The sequence below is a fragment of the Pezoporus wallicus genome, unplaced genomic scaffold, assembly GCF_028554395.1.
Source record: "Pezoporus wallicus isolate ANWC-B61680 ecotype Strahan unplaced genomic scaffold, APGP_CSIRO_Pwel_v1 contig_6714, whole genome shotgun sequence".
NCBI classification, from domain to species: Eukaryota; Metazoa; Chordata; class Aves; order Psittaciformes; family Psittacidae; genus Pezoporus; species Pezoporus wallicus.
In genome coordinates, this window is record NW_026637486.1 from 372834 (window position 1) to 390080 (window position 17247).

General features: G+C 40.7%; 1 protein-coding gene and 1 long non-coding RNA gene across 6 annotated transcripts in view; one reads left to right on the forward strand and one right to left on the reverse strand.

Moving 5' to 3' along the window:
* Positions 1–65: 65 nt before the first annotated feature.
* Positions 66–8475, reverse strand: PAPOLG (poly(A) polymerase gamma). Of its 2 annotated transcripts, XM_057405773.1 has the most exons (12): positions 8441–8475; positions 5162–5314; positions 5016–5082; positions 4314–4395; positions 4121–4230; positions 2910–2963; positions 2343–2454; positions 1672–1761; positions 905–1043; positions 681–753; positions 478–598; positions 66–160 (listed from the first exon to the last, which is right to left on the reverse strand). In XM_057405773.1, the coding sequence occupies exons 1-12, from the start codon at positions 8455–8457 to the stop codon at positions 66–68; spliced, it is 1113 nt and encodes a 370-aa protein (XP_057261756.1). In that variant the 5' UTR covers positions 8458–8475. The 2 variants fall into 2 exon arrangements, with proteins under 2 accessions (XP_057261756.1, XP_057261757.1); XM_057405774.1 differs by lacking the exons at positions 66–160; positions 478–598; positions 681–753 and having other exon boundaries at positions 901–1043.
* Positions 8476–8728: 253 nt separating this feature from the next.
* The window catches only part of LOC130597330 (uncharacterized), a 57581-nt gene continuing 49062 nt past the window's right edge, over positions 8729–17247 (forward strand). For 3 of the 4 annotated variants that reach the window (XR_008971726.1, XR_008971727.1, XR_008971728.1), the window contains exon 1: positions 8729–8802. This is a non-coding gene — a long non-coding RNA (uncharacterized LOC130597330). The remainder of the gene's footprint in view (positions 8803–17247) is intronic. The other variant, XR_008971729.1, reaches the window with a different exon arrangement.

The following is a 17247-nucleotide window of genomic DNA, read 5'->3' on the forward strand; positions in this document are numbered from 1 at the left end:
AGATTCCAAGTTAAAACTCACCATGCAACCAGTAAGTACATAATTTGAAGTTCAGACAACAGATTTCATACATACTTGTATTTCTGAAAAAAGTTCAGGGGTTCAAAGAGTTTTGACCAGTCCGATTTCCCTTGGAGAATCTCATTTGTAATTGCAAGACCTACAATTGAGGTTGAAAAACATTATTACCATTTCGGTTTTTAGACTAGCCAAGCATGATATAATCTTCTTAACATTAAGGTTTTGAACATTAGCTGACAGGTCAAAAAACAAACTCCCTTGACACCATGCATGTCTACTACAGCAGTTCACTTTGAAACTGTTCGCTTACTGCCTGCAACAGGTATAATTCCCAGAGACCTGTTCTACCTAAAAGGGCTGAACACCTCACAGGACATAACTAATTCAGATAATGCAGCTTCAAATAGCAAGAATGGGGCTTTAAAACCAGTTAATAAGCATGGAAAAAAACTTTACCACGTTTGAATTCCTCTACTATTATCGCCCGTGTTGATGGAGACACATTGTATGTGGAATTCTGCTGTGGATAGGCAGGAGTGATGATAGGCATGACATGATACCGGTCTGCTGGGTTCACCTATGATGTTAAAACAAATCCGTTTAGCATCGGTTTAGGTTAGAAGAAAGTTTAAAGGCTTCTGAATTTAATGTCTACTTACCCTTGGGTCCCATACTGGCAAATTAAGGTTGTTTTCTTCAGGTTGTTTCAGCAATACAGGATTTGGCCATTCCCTATACGAAAAAAAACAAGTAACTGACTGTTTTCAAGTTTCCCATGTAATTCAGGGTAAGACTGAACATTGTCAACGTAAATCTTTATATAAAGAACTACTTCTGGAAATGTTACTTCTTTATGCAAGTTAAAACAAACAACTGCCCTTACCATTTTGAAAAAACCAAGAAGAACTTGTTAACAAGAGTAGAAGCCAAAGCAGTTGGATAGAGCTGACAAGTCTTTGCTACTAGTATCGCCCAGGAAACTCCACCAAGAAATCCCAGCATATTTGAGTAAATGCCACGGCCTAGAAGAGGTAAATTGTAGTTAAAATGTAGTCTTTTAATACCCAAGTATATTCCTTCAAATTTACAGCACCAACTTCACAACCAGTGGAATACTTAACACGCTTCAGGCTCAGACAGTTATTTCTGCAGTGCAATGAGGCCAAAATTGTTGGTCTTTGCAGTGATGAGAAAAAGAATCATTACCACACCAATTCCCAAAACACTGCTACTCTGAAATTTGCCCACACTACTACAACTACTACTTCATTCCAACTTCCCTTCGGACAAAAACGTTCTGCCATTCTTCTAGCCCTTGCTCTAGCATGAACAGTATTTTCTTATTCCTTACATATCATATTCCTTACATTTTAAACTTTGTATTTTTACTATCTATAGTGAGGTTCCTGATCAGCAATACATCACCTTGTTTTGTGGTCAATCCCTTCTCCTCCCCACTCTACCCTCATTAAAAACCACACCAAATCGACCACATGAACAGACTTTTAATCCAGACTAAAAACGACAGTTCTAGTTTAAAAACTGTCATTTAAGCAACTATCCAAAGCTGAAGTACTTCTAACAGTTGCATTTTCTCAGCATGAGGTGCCTCTGAAAAGTTTAAAGATCATGAACAATCCCATCACTCACGTTTCGCCCACAGTTTAATTGCACGGAGTGCAAGACAGAAGCTCTCTAGATTTGGCACCAGACGCAGTATTTGGTCAGTAACTCTGCAGCCTGTAAGAAAAATTGAAATGCAAAAGTTCCTAGGAACAGGTACAAGTCAGTTTTATGCTATACTGGACCAAGAGCTTACAGTTTATCATTTAAATTATGAAAGCAAGTCTGGATTACATATACATTAGCACTTCAGGTAGCTGGTGCCCTCAGCTTTTTCATAGTTTTCACTGCAGCCAGCAACTTTTAATAAGGTTCTTCTATAGGATTCCAAAAGCCAGAACTCTTTGGGCAGCCAGGAACAGTGTTAAACAGTGAGCAAGTTAGGCTTTAGGTATTTTAAATATCTTTTTTTTTTTTTAACTACCACACACTGTTCTCTATCAAGTCTTTATCAAGTGCTTTACCTATGCATCTGAAGCACTTTGTGTGGCAAACTGTAACAATGCACACTCCCTGAGCAAAGAAACATGAAATACATGACTATCTAAACACAGAGCTTCAGGAAATACCTAAGTTTAAGCCTTCTTGCCACCACCTCAGATACACACAGATCAGTTTCTTGTCCAGAAGCTTGGGCTGTGTAATGTGCATTCTGTACCAGTCTTGATCACACTTTAAAGATGTTTAAATATGCTTACCGTTCAAACTACGTACACATCTTATATCCAGGCTTTGCAGATGCGAGTCATCTCTGAGATCAAGATTGTCAGAAACAGTTGCCACAGACAGTCTTGCAAAGAGAAGATCAATCTGAAGAGGAAAAAGTGCCAACCATGACTTAGAATGTTGTACTGTTTGCAAACAGCACACTAGTGGGAGGGACAGTTAGTCAAGTCTCAAAAGAGTGGCTAACACTTGTATTTAGAATTCTGTGACAATAGACACATATCCCAGGAGACTTATTTGCCAAAAAATCCAATGGAATTCTAGAAATTCCATATTTTATTTACAAAGCCCCCTATGCCTCATCCCTTTCCTTTTAAGCTAAGTAAAGGAAAGGGCTTTTTTTTTCTTTTTTTTTTCCCCAAGTTGAGAAGATCACTCTAAACTTGGAACAGCCCCAGCTAACTGAGTGTTTTCCTAAAAACACTGTAAGGTACCAATAATCTTGTAAAATAGCAGTCACAGATCCCTGGAAGTTATCCTATTCCAAAGCAAGAAAATGAATTCTCACATAAAAGCCACAACACACATGAAATTCTTACCTCAATTCCATCAAACTCAAATTTGATAACTGGTACATATGCATCTTCAACTGCCTGTGAAGGAGAGGTTAATTGTCAGAAAACATATTTTTTGCTATTTTAACGTTTTTCCTAAATGATGATAAAATACAGAATTTACACTGCTAAACTACTCACTATAAAGACTGAGTTGCTTCCAAACAAAAACAAGCTGCAAGCAGTATAGCATTAATACAGTACCAATATCAGCCTTAAAGAGTTAGTTAGCCAAGAGATTCAGGATCTGATCATGTATTGTAATGAACAGCGCACAATAAGCCATTAGTATCTATGGTTGTAAGGTACTCACCTTGGTAGCGAGAAAGAAAAGAAAGAGATTTCTGTAAGCTATGTTACTACGGGGTAAGAGCAATCTAAAAATCTTTTGTCCACATTTGACAGTGTGTACTTGTCTCCGGTATTTTTATTTTCTGATGTGCCCGAGATGCTGTCAGCTACTTTATGTGACCGTTTTCAATGTTGTAGACCACTTGTAAGAACTGCACGGTTACAAGTCTGCTTTCAGGTATCTAAAGAAAAGGCTTATTTGCTAAGCACATGAAGTCTTTCAAAATGTCTACATGAGGAAGGGTAGGCTAAGAGAAATGCTTCCCAGGAGTTCAGTTTTACATGCAAGGTACACAACATATGCGCCTGAAGGAGAATCGCAAAGCAGTGTTCTATGTTCACAGCACAGTTCCCGTAACTTTACAGAAAGCTGACTGTGTGCATCCCTTCCATAAAGTCTCAGGCAGAGTAGTCAGAGATGAACATGGCCAGGGAAGTATGAATTAGAGGTCCTAAAGTACAGAAAGAAAAGCATACTGACAGAAACCTTTCCACATCACATTCAACTTCTCTACTTTTCAGGGTGTCCCATCCTATTCCTGCACACGATTATCTTATTTCCAAGCTCCTTACTACATCTAAGAGTAAAGCAAGGCTCTTAAGGACAATCTTGCTTTTTGATACAGCTAACACCTTCCCAAATTCTTATGTGACAAAGAGTCATTGGGGAAAGGAACCAGAAGGTTGACTTTGGCATTTTCATGCTGCATAAAATAGTATTTTTGAAGGTGCTCAGAAACAATTTTGGGTTTCATTTTGGCTTGTAAGTCATTCACAACCAATGAGCCTTTAACATGAATATTCTTGTGGTAGAATTTGCACAATCAGGTAGAGAATTTACTCACTCTCAGATTTTTTATTTCCTTCTGATGTTTCAGTTTTTCAAAGAATGACTGAAAAAAATCCGATCTTTCCACATGTCTAGGAGCAACACAAACTGCATCTATGTCAGCACCTACAAAGAGATTCCATTTCTTCTGTTACTGTTGGAAGTCATTTTCAAACATTAGAAATACAATCAAGGAATGGAAGTTGTACCTTTAGTGTGTACTCCAAGCCGGTAAGAACCAAATGTAAGTATTTTGCCACCAACATTCGCTATTTCTGAAGGGGGAAGATTCTGTGGGTAGAAAAGAGAACACGAGCATATTTTGGAGATATCCACTGACCTACATAGAAAGACTACAACAGCCTCCAAAACATGGTCTTCTCACTCCTGTACTGAGCTTTCAGTTGAATACACAGTTACAGACTATTACAGTCTAATATACTGTTATTCTAAGATACTGTTTTCCTGAAGTGAGTGCTTGCAAATCAAAATAATAAGTAATGTAACAGTCCTTTCATTAATTTACACAAATTAAGACCTATTATTAGTCTTCCCTGCAGTATACACATAAATTAATACCACCTAAGTCTAGTGTAATAATTCCTAGACTGAGCGCTGTAGGAAGCTTGAGGCAAGATTAGTGCCCATTTGCCATCTATCTCACCCCACAATATGATGGTTTGGCTTTATTAACTGATAGAGCCACTTCACAGATTTAATTAGCTCCCCAACGACTTCAGGATCTTGATCTGAATTATCTTTTATATCTTATTTCAATGGCAGTTACTACAGCTCTACTCAATACTTAAGAAGTTAGAAGTTGAACTTCAGCATAAATCCTAACAGCATGGCTTTTAAAAGAAATAAAAAGGCTTCAGCTGCTTTGATAAGAACATAGAAAAAGTCCTTACCTTGCTCTGAGCAAGTTCTGAAATCCATTGTTTGGCCAAGTTATTCAGTTTACGAAGAACAACCATCCTGTAAAGAAAACTCATGTTAAGTTTCCCTTAAAACAGGAACCCCCCCAAGAGGTTAATGAATTTTAGCCTTGTTATACCTGTGATTCAGCTCTTCCTCATCCTCAAACACACCAAATGGCTTCATTGTTTCAATCAGCATCTGAGTATGAATGCGATCTATATCCTTTGGAAGAGCCAGACTAATCGGGGAGGTAATTCTATGGTGCCATTGAGCCTGCGGCTTGGAAGTACTGTGGGAGAAACCAGAATACTGAAGACCTCATAAAAGCAAAAAAAAATACCCAAACAAACCAACTTCAACTTACAAGTTTCCAAATCAACTTCTGCTCTTTTACCCAGCAGCAACACACACGAGAAAAGAAAAAAAACAAACCACCCCAATTGTGATTTTTAGATAACTTGACCCAACTTAGAAGTCACAACCACTTTTTAAAAGTACATTTGAGTATATAATAAAAGATCCAAATTGCTACCATCTGAGTACAACTTATTTGCACCATCACTTAGAACTGATCACCAGGAACAGAAAAGGCTGGAAATCCAGTGAGGGTAACACTACATACAGCAGCTTTGGACACATTTCAATCTCGTATCAGTTACAAGGATGTTCCCATCAGCTTCCTGCTAATGTTAAACAACACAATCTGACACTTGTTTCTTTTAGTATAAAAGTGTTTGCTGTGCTTCTGCATTCTAGAAGGCATTCTAGTTTATTGTAGAGTAAGGACATATAATGAAGCAGTCTGTTAGAGTTCATGCAGTAAATTCAGTATTACCCCATTTTTGTTTATGCAGATGAAGTTGCTAGGAAATCCTCATGCTTTTAACACAGCATTCATTTTCTATAGTTCAGTTAACTGCACATACATCCATTTTACCTAAATGCAAGGGATGTATGTCAGCATATAAAGCTCTGTTTTGTAGAGCTGCTCAAGTGTGGCTTTGCGAGCTCACTGCCCAGCTAGGCTCCAGTTAAATCAGGACTCCTGGGTTTGGAGGCCCACAAGGTTACTGCCCCTGAACTCCGATTAGAGCAAGGCACGATGCTCACCTCCAACCCTCCAATTGCCCTGTGTGTTTAGACTTACTTGCAATCAGAAGCATCACAGGACTGATGTGGGAGAACAAAGTTAAATTAGAATGGGAAAAATGGAGAAAAAACCCTACTTTGCACTACCAGCTGAAACCAGAAGAGAGAAAGGAGTGGGAGAGGAGGTAAGAAGCATACAATGGACTGAAGGTCCCTCAGAAGCACTAGTAGCAAAAGGCAGAGACACGTTAAAAAGTGTATACAACTCACAGTTTTCAAAGAGTCCACATCCAGACTCTGAGGCTAAAGGGATTAATTATACCTTTAGTCAAACCAGGTATTTTCCTACTTCTCATACAGACAACTTCAAATATCAGCTGGTCTTGCCCAGGTATGCTTATAGGTATTTAAGGTATCCAACCCATTTCAGCTGGAATGGGATTAGGAAATGCTCAAAGCACAGCTTCAACTTTTGATTTTTTTTTTTAGGAAGACATCTTATTGCAGATTCTTATTCCCAGCTGTTGCCCTTACTCTTCCATTGAGGAAAGATGTATTTCTCCGTCTCTCAGGGCAGTTTTATCAAACTATAGACATAGCTTTTAATCATCCAGCTGGGTGTCATCCTTTCCATTTCCCTCTAGGGGCTCATTTTTCAGTCTTTCTGCTATGTGTTTTCCAAAGAACTAAGGGGGATTAGTACTGTAGTCCTGTCAACTAGTCTCTCCCATCAGAACAAGTGTTACTAGCCCTGGACCTAATTTGCATCACCTATAGGCACTGTCAACTTCCACTTCATAAGTAAAAATATTTGTGTTTTCCTTCTTGTATCACTTTCATAATAAATACTGAAGGAAAGGCTATGTTTAATTGGTGTGTTATATCTAAATTAAAACACCTACAACATCAGCTTTTCACACATTTTACATATTACTTGCATTGTACAACTTGCACTTCAGAAAGTAAGCACAAAACAAGAATGGAGTTTTGGCTTTGCTAGCATTCAAGACCCTGCCAGTGTACAGAAAGGCACCATCTGCCTTCCATTGCCTTATTCCTCCACTAAAGACTGACATAGGGAACAGTAGTAGATGTATCTGATATTATTAGTATCAGATTCTTTAAGTCTATAGTAGGTATTTTTCAGTTGCTCGTGTTACCGAAAGTTTAAGCTCACAACTTGAGGAAAATGGCACTTAGAAAGCTTTACTGGAAGACTTATGGCATTAAAAAAAAGAAATAAGTAAATAAACACATCTTAAGTTTGCTCTCAAGCGCATCAGACACATACAAAGAAAGGATTTTCAGACATAAAGCAGCATCCAAGGCACACAACCTACTCATCCATCACCTCCCGTTTTAAACAAGAGGCCCATGACAGCCTGGCAAGCTATTTTGCCAACTCTTGCTACAACTTGCCCACCACAGCAAATGGCTCCAACCCATCTCTGTTCCGAGAGACCCCAATTTCACACAAGAAGTTAACTTAAACGGACTTGCTCCAGGTTTTACCACTACTTTTATAGCTTTACAAAGCTGCAAGCCGTTTCTCCTGCATATCCAGAGAGCCAACAGGTAAGGGTACAGTGTTACAGCTCAGGCAGCCGCCTTCACCACCCTCAGCGCTCACCACAGACTCATCCTTAACCCCACTCTTAAGTCTGCCTTGCTTTGGCACAGGTAGAAACGCATCTCTCCAGCCTCCTCCACTCAGTAACTGGAGATCACCTCCTGACCCAGCAAAGCGGGTGGCACGAACCGAAGCGCACACAACAACAACAACAAACCAACCCTGCCGCCGAGGACGGCGATCTCGCATCGCCAGATTCCCCCCCCGCAGGCCACGCCGCCGCGGGAGGACTGCGGGAACCCCTCATCGCGCCTCGGCACCGGAGCTCGGAGCAAGCCGCCCGCTCCGCGCCCGACCGAGTCCTGCGTGTTGTCGCCGCGCTGTTGCTAAGTGACGACCGGACCGCAGCGACGCTGAGGACCCCACATGGAACTGTGTCGTCACCGCACGGGTTCTATGGATCGAACCCTTCGCTCCGCACGGGTTCTATGGATCGAACCCTTCACTCCGCACGGGTTCTGTGGGTGGAACCCTTCACTCCGCGCGGGTTCTGTGGGTGGAACCCTTCACTCCGCGCGGGTTCTGTGGGTGGAACCCTTCACTCCACGCGGGTTTCCGTGGGTCGAACCCTTCACTCCGCACGGAACAGGTGTAGGCTGAACTTTAAAAGCGAGGTTCCCCTCACAAACCACCCAGAGGCAGCAGCAGGAAAAGCCCCTAAAGGAGCCGTGAGGGAGGAGGACGCGGCCGCCTCACCCGCACATCTCCTTCATGGCGCGCACAGCACAACCCGCAGCCACAGCCCCGCAACTCGACCCCTTCTACCCGGCGCCCCCCCCTCCACCGCCTCCTTCCCGACGGGCACCGCGGTGTGCTGCCAATGGGGCAAGGAGCGCGCCCGCGGAGGTGGGGCCGCGCGGCCATGCACCCCCCCCGCGGCACTGCACCCCCTGGTGGCTGCATGGTGGTTGAGGGGGTTCAGCGCCATCACACCCGTCCCTCCTCCTAACAGGAGAGGGGACATGGCGGGTCATGGCGAGGCGCTGAGGCGCGGATATCCCCCGTATCCCTAAAGCAGGAGATGTGGAAGGTGCTCTTCTCCTCGCAGGAGGGAGGAGGTGAGGTTGTGGTGGCCGCTGGCTGAGCTGGGCGGGAATCGCCTCTGAGGGGAGGGCTGTGCGGCCGCGGGGTGGTTCTTACCTTCAGGAGATCGCGAAGATGCGCTCGGCGTTCGGGAGCTGGGAGGAAGCTCTCGGTCGGCCGGGGCATGGCCGGTGGTCCCTGCTCGAGGAGCGAGCGGCGGCAGCCACCCTCGGGCGGGAGAGGCGAGCCCTTGAGGGGCGGGACTCGCCGTGGTGGTGCTGGCAGCGCGGCTTCACCTCTCAGCAAGCGGGCACCCTGAGGGGGGAGAGGGGGGAAAAGGGCCCAAATCACTCCTGGATTCGCTCAGTCCCATGCAGTAAATGCAGCAGAGCGAGGCGAGTGTCGCTTGGGAGGATTTAACACACTTAGTTTTGAGTACCTACCATAACTCATTGCCATGTAATACTGTGGGTCAAATGTAGTCTACCGCAAGGTGGGTATTAAAGCAGCCAAGGTACCCTGAGGCTGTTCCGCACAGTGGCTTTTAGATGACAGCTCCTCATTCGCATTCAAGCCTGCAAAAAAAAAAAAGTTAAAGCTATGAAGCTGTAATAAAGTTGAATAAATCTTTGGAAACAAGCTTGCTTCCCGATTGCCTTCATGTCTTGGCATATCACCGCCTTTCCCTATTTCTGTGCTGCTCTGGGTTCTCTGTAGTGCTTTGGTTGGAGTAAAATACATCTTATCTTGCAAGATACTTTGAAGAAACACAAACTTCTGGCCTGAAGTTTCAACAAGATAACGTAAACGTTTGGTGTTCAGACGCAGAGGTACTTTCAGCACGATTGCCTTATCTACACCACTCAACTTCAAACTATGGAGAGTTTGAAATGGTTTTATTTATTTATTGAATGTGTGCAGTACCTGTGCTCACATTTCAGAGTGCTTGAAAATCAGATGCTTCTGCAAGAAGCTGCACTGGTAAAGCAAAGCAAAAGTTTTCAAGCCAAGTTATTTTGAAACCTCTAGACACACCATTTTTATTCTCAGAAGTTTATGAGTTTATCATGATTTTCTTTACCGTTTTACGTTCATCATAATACAACTGTGTTCCCACAGTCAGGAAAACTGTTGTTTGTATACTTCTTCCTGTTAACATCATGCATTTTGTGTGAAGAAACCACCTGCTTCCCCCCCAATTTAGATGGGTAATTAGCCATTATTTATTCATTTTTAATCCGTTTCTGCTGGGTGTTTTAGTATCATGAGGGTAGTTGCATTTGCCTACAGAGGTGATGGAAGGTTTTTAATGGAGAAGAGATACTTTTCTTTAAGTCACCTGCAATGTTTAGGAGAAAATTAGCAGGTCTTAAAGCACGGAAGTCTTTTGTCAGGTGCAATTCTGTTATTAAATGGAAATGAAGGCTTGATTGCTTCAGTCAGGTAAACTGAAGAGAAGAGGCAGTGTGGGAGAAGCAAAGGATGATGATGGTTGGAGTGAGGTGGTCAGGTTGTGAGCTCTTACAGCAGTTAGAGCTTGTACAGAAGAATAACCCTTTTTCTGGAAAAGGGACGTTGTGAAGTGTTATCAGAACAACAGTTCAATGGTGTTCCTGTTATTTTCCTTGAGTTTATGAATTCTAGTTTCCAGTATTAGCTTTAAAAAGACTTTAGAGTCTTCCTTGAAAGGCACAACTGATGAGCCTAGATGGGTTGGCTATTCTGTGAGTGGTATTTTTGCCATGGAACACAAGGTTCTCTTGTTGCTTGCCAGCTACTTATGTAAAATTCTTTCTAACACAGAACTGTTGTGTTCTATATTCCATATTCTATATATAAGATATATTCTGTGTATTCCACAATATTATGTGTAGTACTAGTATGTTTTAGACTGTATGGAACTTGCAGAGAGTTTGTTTCAAGTAGTGCTTTCTACTTGTGTGTATTATATTAACTTTAAGGCACTTTTATGTACTGCCTGGACTGTAGGAATGCCTGATAACTAAATAGTTGGGACTCTTTTTCTGTTGTGAGTATGCCTTATCCAGGTAAAATACTGCAAAAGCTAAATCAGTATAGGCTGGGGGGGTGTTTGTACTTGTTTTTAATTGCTGATATCGTCTAAAGGAGTAAATGTCCTCTGTAGGATAAAATAAGTGATTTCCTAGTACTTCTAGTCTGTTAGTGTTACTGATTTTATGGAGACATGCTTTGTAAATATAAATGCTTAGGCTGTGTATTTTCGTATGTTATAGTCTGCATATCTTGTATTTTAATCTTACCTGTAAAATTAATGGCAACGTGATGTATTTTAGAATCCACTTGTGGAGAGCCGTGTGTTTGATACTCTTCTAAAATTCAATAGTCTAAGAATTCCTGCTAAAAGAGGCTGTTGATGTACTTGCTATATATTTTGCTGTTACTGCTTCTTACCCCTTTTCCTCTTGGGTCTATCTAGCTGCTGTCCCTGTATTCTGCAGGGGATATTTGTGTCTAAATGCCTGTGTCTTTTCAGTAGAAGGTGGCAATCCTGTCGTTTGTGCCCCCTCACAAACTATAGTTGTCCGTGTAAAGTGGGCTAACTAGCTTTTTGCTTAGTGCACAATTCCTGTGAGTTGTTTAAGCTACTGTTTTAAGTCTAAGTCTTTGCTGCATCAATTTTTGACTAGATAAGTTGATTCAAATGTCCAATTGTGTAGATATGTGGTCAGAAATACTGATCGAAGGGAAGGAGAAAACGTGTTGTGAGGAGGAAGGTGAGGTGGTTTCTTTTAGTGTTCCTAAGCTACATTCTGTACATTGTACAAATAAGATCCTTCTCACTTCCTTAAATTGTGCTTTCGTAAGGTTGTTCTGTGGCAATTTAAACTGTTCTAACCCAGGCTGATGTGATTTTCTTCTGTCTTCTAAAAAGTCTGTGCCAAATTGTTGTTTGAGCTAGATCTAGTTCCTAATTGTCATAGTATGTGGAAGCTGCTCAGCTATACTGTTGGTGGAAAGGAGAAGCAGAACCGCACACACAGCTGTGCTAGTGGGGAAATGCGATGATAGCAGTCTGAATTTAGATTCATTTATAGTTTACCCAAAAACTTGCATCCTTTTCTAGTATATCAGTTAATTTAGGAGAAGTCATAATCTGTGTCTACAACTCCTCTTGCAGTTTGCATGATGCGAGTGTCACAGGCAGAACATTGTGTATCTTATGGGTATGTGGAAGATTATATGCTCATATCTGTGCTTTGACACATGTACTGTCTATCAGCTGAGCTTCTGGCACTGCTGGTTGTCTGTGTTTGTTTGGAGATAGTTCTCTTACGAAGTGGGATGTCTCTGAGGGGCTGATATTTACAAGGGAGTATGTAGCTGGAGTGGTGTGATGGTGGTAACAATATGCAGTGTGCCCATGTGAATGGAAAAGGTGTGATATTTTACTCCATTTTCTTAGTGGTGTAGGTTTTTCTCAGATGAATTGTGTTGCAACCCATAAAAAAAAGACACTTGGCAAGAAAGATTCTTACTGTATTTTATTTGGCAAAATGCTTCATGACTTACTACGTTTCAGTGTTCTAAATTTTAATGGCTAAAGGAGAGTGAAACTTCAAACTGTTTTGAAGGCAGTTTTGGAGGAGCTTCAGGTATATGCATGAAAAGTTCTGTGCCAGCTACTGCATCTGAATGTTCCTGCTTCAACTTATAAAATCTGAAAGGTGAAACTGCCACAGAGAAAATATTAATGTAATATTAAAACATTATCCACGTAACAGAAGAATTTATCAGAAAGAGATTTTATTCAAGCTTTTGGATTTTTCTTGCAAACACAGAGGATCTTATCTATGTAATGTACCACCAATACTTCACTAGAGAAAGCTGTTGTCAGCAATAATTTGTATATATATATTAGGCCCTGATGAATATCAGCTAAAAATAACATGAAATTCAGTTCTGGAATGCTGCTTTTTGTAATAAATGTTCTCAAGTTTTACTAATCTATCACATTTTGTGGGTTAATACATTGTAGGAGGTAACACTGAACTGTGGAAGGTGTGGGGTTGTTGAAGACAGATTTCAGATGAATTAAAACAAGTGGTGTTTTTTTTCCCTTATCTTGGAATTTCATCCGTTTACTTGAGAAACATAATTCTATAGGTACTGGTAACCTAACAAGCTATTCAGAAATGTGATTGCATAAAACACTTATATTTAAGTCGGCCCTAACTGTTGAAGCAGTAAGCTTGCCTTGGAGGGTGTGACTCTGGGACTGTGTTACTGTACTGCTGCATGTCTTTCTAGGCTGGCTTGCTGCTAACAGCTATTAGTTCCTCACACTAACAGTTACAATGGATTCCTGTCTTAACAGCAGTCACTTGGTAGGACTTTAACTTGTAACTGTATGTTGAGCCACCAAAAGAGTAGCTCTTCTCTGCCTTCCCAGGGAAGGGTTGAATGCTTTTGCCCCTTAACGTGAAATTAGTTATAGTTCTTCACATGGTCAACAACAGAAGATTATCCATAAACTTGCACTGGATAGTAGGGCAGGTGCAGTGTCATCATATGGACAGGTCACTCTCTTGTTTCACTTCAAATTGAAGCTAAGATTAATTACGGTGTTACCAGCTTCTAAAACAGGTTAGTTAATGGGGACTAACTGTGAGCTCGCTGAAGCAGCACTAATCTTGCTGCTTGCAGTGAAGTGTCTTGTCTTTGATCAGCTCATTCTCTCTCAGCAGGCAAAAAAAGTAGCCACAGGATACGAGTGCTTCGTTTACAATCATGTTAATTTTGCTTTAGGTTTGTCTTTAGCTGTTGGAGATTAATGAATCAAAATGGTGCTTAAATTTACAACCAGTTCTATTTGCAGTATTATTTCTAGCTGTTTTCTACTTCGATTACCTGAGCCAGTCATCTAAAGGACTCTACTTTTCTGCCATGTGATAGTGGGGTGCAGCCTTAAATGTCTAGGAACTAGCAAGATGATAGCATTAGGGTATTGAGGATTTTCTGTTTTTCCATCTATTTCCTATGATGTATGTTTGTTGCAACCATGCTCAAATCCGTCATTTGCCTTTTCACTCATTTTTGCTCATAGAACAAACTTCTCTGACCTTAGAAAAGCCTCCTTTGATTCCATCAGCAGGTATCAGACAGAGACAGTATGTTGGGGATATTCATTGATGTGGAAGTGCAGACAGGACCTCTGACTCTTGATATGTAAGTGCGAGCAAAGGGTTTGCTTAATAAGGTCTATGATAGCAGTTGGATAAGCAGCTGGCACATGGAATCATAGGTTTCCTCAGTTTCTTGGGGTTTCAGTGAGAGGGGAAAACTAAGATGGCGAGTTTGAGCATCCTTCTGAAGTGTTTGCATCTTCTACAGGCAACCCAGATGTTTTTGATCTGTAAAGATTTGATTTGAACTATGGTAACCTCCAAAGGTATTATGTACATAAAATTCTTTGCCACTCCAGTTTACCTTTAAGGTTTTCTCTTTTGGGAAGGAAAGTTGAGTGGGAAATGCACTTGTTCTAGAGAAATAATCTTTAATTATAAGAATGGTGATCTCTGCTAACAAACACCTGAAGAAGGAAAAAAATCTTACATAGGTGTTGGTTCACAAAGTCTTTTAGGACAGAAATAGTTGCCAGGAAGGTATTGCCCAGGTCTAACGGGATATGCCTTGTATTTTTTTTTCTTTCCTGTACCACTTTCATTTTAGAGGTATTTAATAGGAGTGCTGAAGAGTTGTAGTATGTTACTGTTTTAAAAGTGTTTTCTCCTTCATAAATGGAAGTTTCTACAGATGAATGTGCTGTATCTTTGTTTATGAATAGCTGTAGATAGAAAGCAGGAAAACTTATTTTCCTCTTTTTTGAGGAAGCAAACAAGTATATTTAATCGTTGTGTTGCTCTTTAATTTTAGATGGGGGTGCACCCAGGTCCTTGGACAGCTGATGTTGTGCAGCACTGGTATTTGTTCTAGTTCCATTATAGCTTGAACGTGGTTGTGAGACTGTTTTGGGGCATTAAAGCCTGATGGCAGTACTCCTGAGGCACTATCTCTTATCATGTTGAGGAGTTGTCTTTGTCATGAATTCATTAGTTTCATGCAGAGTTCGTATATAATTCTGATTGCTGCTTGCAGGGAAACTTTAAAGAGAGGAATGGAAACTGGTAATTACAGAAACACCTCAATTCTGTGTGAGATTTGGGAGAAATTTTCATATCCATTAACTTTGTAGTAAAACCTTGCTGAAGTTGGGTTTTTTTCCCTTGACTTTTTATGTGATAGTGTTATGTTTAACTGCATGTAGAAACTTAGCATCTCACCAAAAAATAGTCAATTTGACTGTAGGCTTGAGCCTATACCAAGGGACTTTCAGCTGGGCAGATTTATGTAGCTGGTTTCCCATATTTGAGGAGGCAGAGGCTCACCTCCTTAGCTGGCAAAGCTCTAGGGTGGTGGTTAATAGTTGTGCATGTTCATAACCAATTCCTGATATGGCCCATGGTTGGAAGGGAAACAAACAAAAAAAATAAACAAAATAATTCTGCTCCAGTATAAGCCACGAGTAAATTGTATTGATCCTCTTGATAACTGCCCCTTAAACAGCACTGTGTTTGGGCAGTGCATCTAAAATAGGTATAATCTTCCTCTGGGTGGAGTTGTGCTCTTGCAGAGACCTTCTGTCTCATGGAGTTTACCAAGGAAAATGTTCTACTGCTGTTTGTTCACGGTATCTATTTTCCCTTATTACTTATATTAAAATAAAGAGGTAGAAATGAAGAAAGATGATGTCCTGATGTTCTCTGTGTGCTTCCTTCCATTCTGGGCTTCCTATTGGATATTTGTATATTTGTGGTGGTTTTCCTGGGTAATTATAAAGGGGCAACTCACAGGTTCTGTTAACACGTGAACTGTGTTACAAAATGACAAAAGGGATGAGAGCTTTGAAAAGCATAGTGTGACATGAGCACTGGTTTGGCTTTTCCACTGTACTTATACCTCCAAGTTTAGGCAAAAAATACTAGTTAAAGTTAACTAAAGCCTACTACAATATTCTTCTAAAGTAAAATACAATTTAGAGTAGTTGGAGGGAAGCTGGAAAGGAGGAGTACAAACACAGCTAGAGCTCATCTTCTTTTAGAGGGTTTTGTGGTTTTGGCACCTGTACCCAGCCTTGTGCATTGTTCATGGGGCTTATTCATTGTAGTTGATAAAGTAAACCATAAATAATTGTTCTTTTCTGTTTGAACAGTTGTAATCGGGGAACTGGTATGTGCAAGGTGAGCATGGAGGTAATGCTGCCTTCCTCAAACAAGTCTTTATAATAAAACCTAACTAAAAAAGAGGAGATGAATCAAAGAGTGGCAAGTAATGGGCTAGAAGTTTGGACAAGGCAAGAGAAGTGTTACAGAACAAAAGTATTACAATAGTGTAGTTTATGTGGGTATCCTTTAGGGCTCTTTCATATCTGTGTGTGAACATGTGGGTATTTATATCCAATCACTTTTCCCTTGATGACTGGCAAACAAACACGGGGGGCAGAATCAACATCACATACAAATATGAAAGTATTTCATATTGTGCTAAAGAAATTTCTACCGCATCTATCATGTGTTTTCTAAGTTACAGGTAAAAATTGAATGAGAGAATAAAAAGTGAGAGCAAGAGGTGAAGGAAAACCAACAGTGGAAAAGATGAGTGTAATGTTCATGCCCGTTGCTTGTAAATAAGGCAGTTCAAGGGCTGCCTTCTGGAGCATAGTGCCTGGAATGGTGTTCCAGTGGCAGGGAAATGTTTTGAGCTCCTGAATATAGGACTTATTCTCAGGTACATCAAATGTAATAAAAGACTAAGGGTTTCCAGGTGGTATAAATATGACTTAGTCCTGTTTTAAGTTTTCTTTATGCTGTAAGAAAAGAAGAAAATGGCAGTTATGCAAGTAAGCCCACAGTCTATGGAGCTCACAAATTCTTTCTGTGTATCTAGCAGTCATGTTTATGTCTTTATTGTACTTTCATCCACCTGGTTCCTCTTAAATAATGCATGTTTGGTCTCTTTCTATTAACAAATTTCATTTTAGCCCGAAAGATTTTCCATCTTTTGCTTGCTGGTTGCAGCAATGTAATAAAAGGAAGGTGTTAGCAGGAAAGATTGCTGTGGAGATTTCAGCTGTACTGTGTTATTGTTTTCTGAGATTATTGAAAATTGATTCAGCAGGAATTTGTTGCCACGGAAGTTTTCCATCTTTGAAGCATCCTGTTTTCCCTTAGGAGTTCTTATTTAACTGATGATAGCTAGATATAGTAACCCTTTTCTATGGTGGCTCAGCTCAGATTCAAAAAGAAGTCTCTAGGTGGTGGTTGCTGTTTGTACAGAAATACTTGATTATTTCAGATATTTAGGAAATAATACTATTTTGTGTAAGGTTGCTTTTAGTTATGTTCTCATCTGTCAAACTTTGGGAATGTATTACCCGAGTG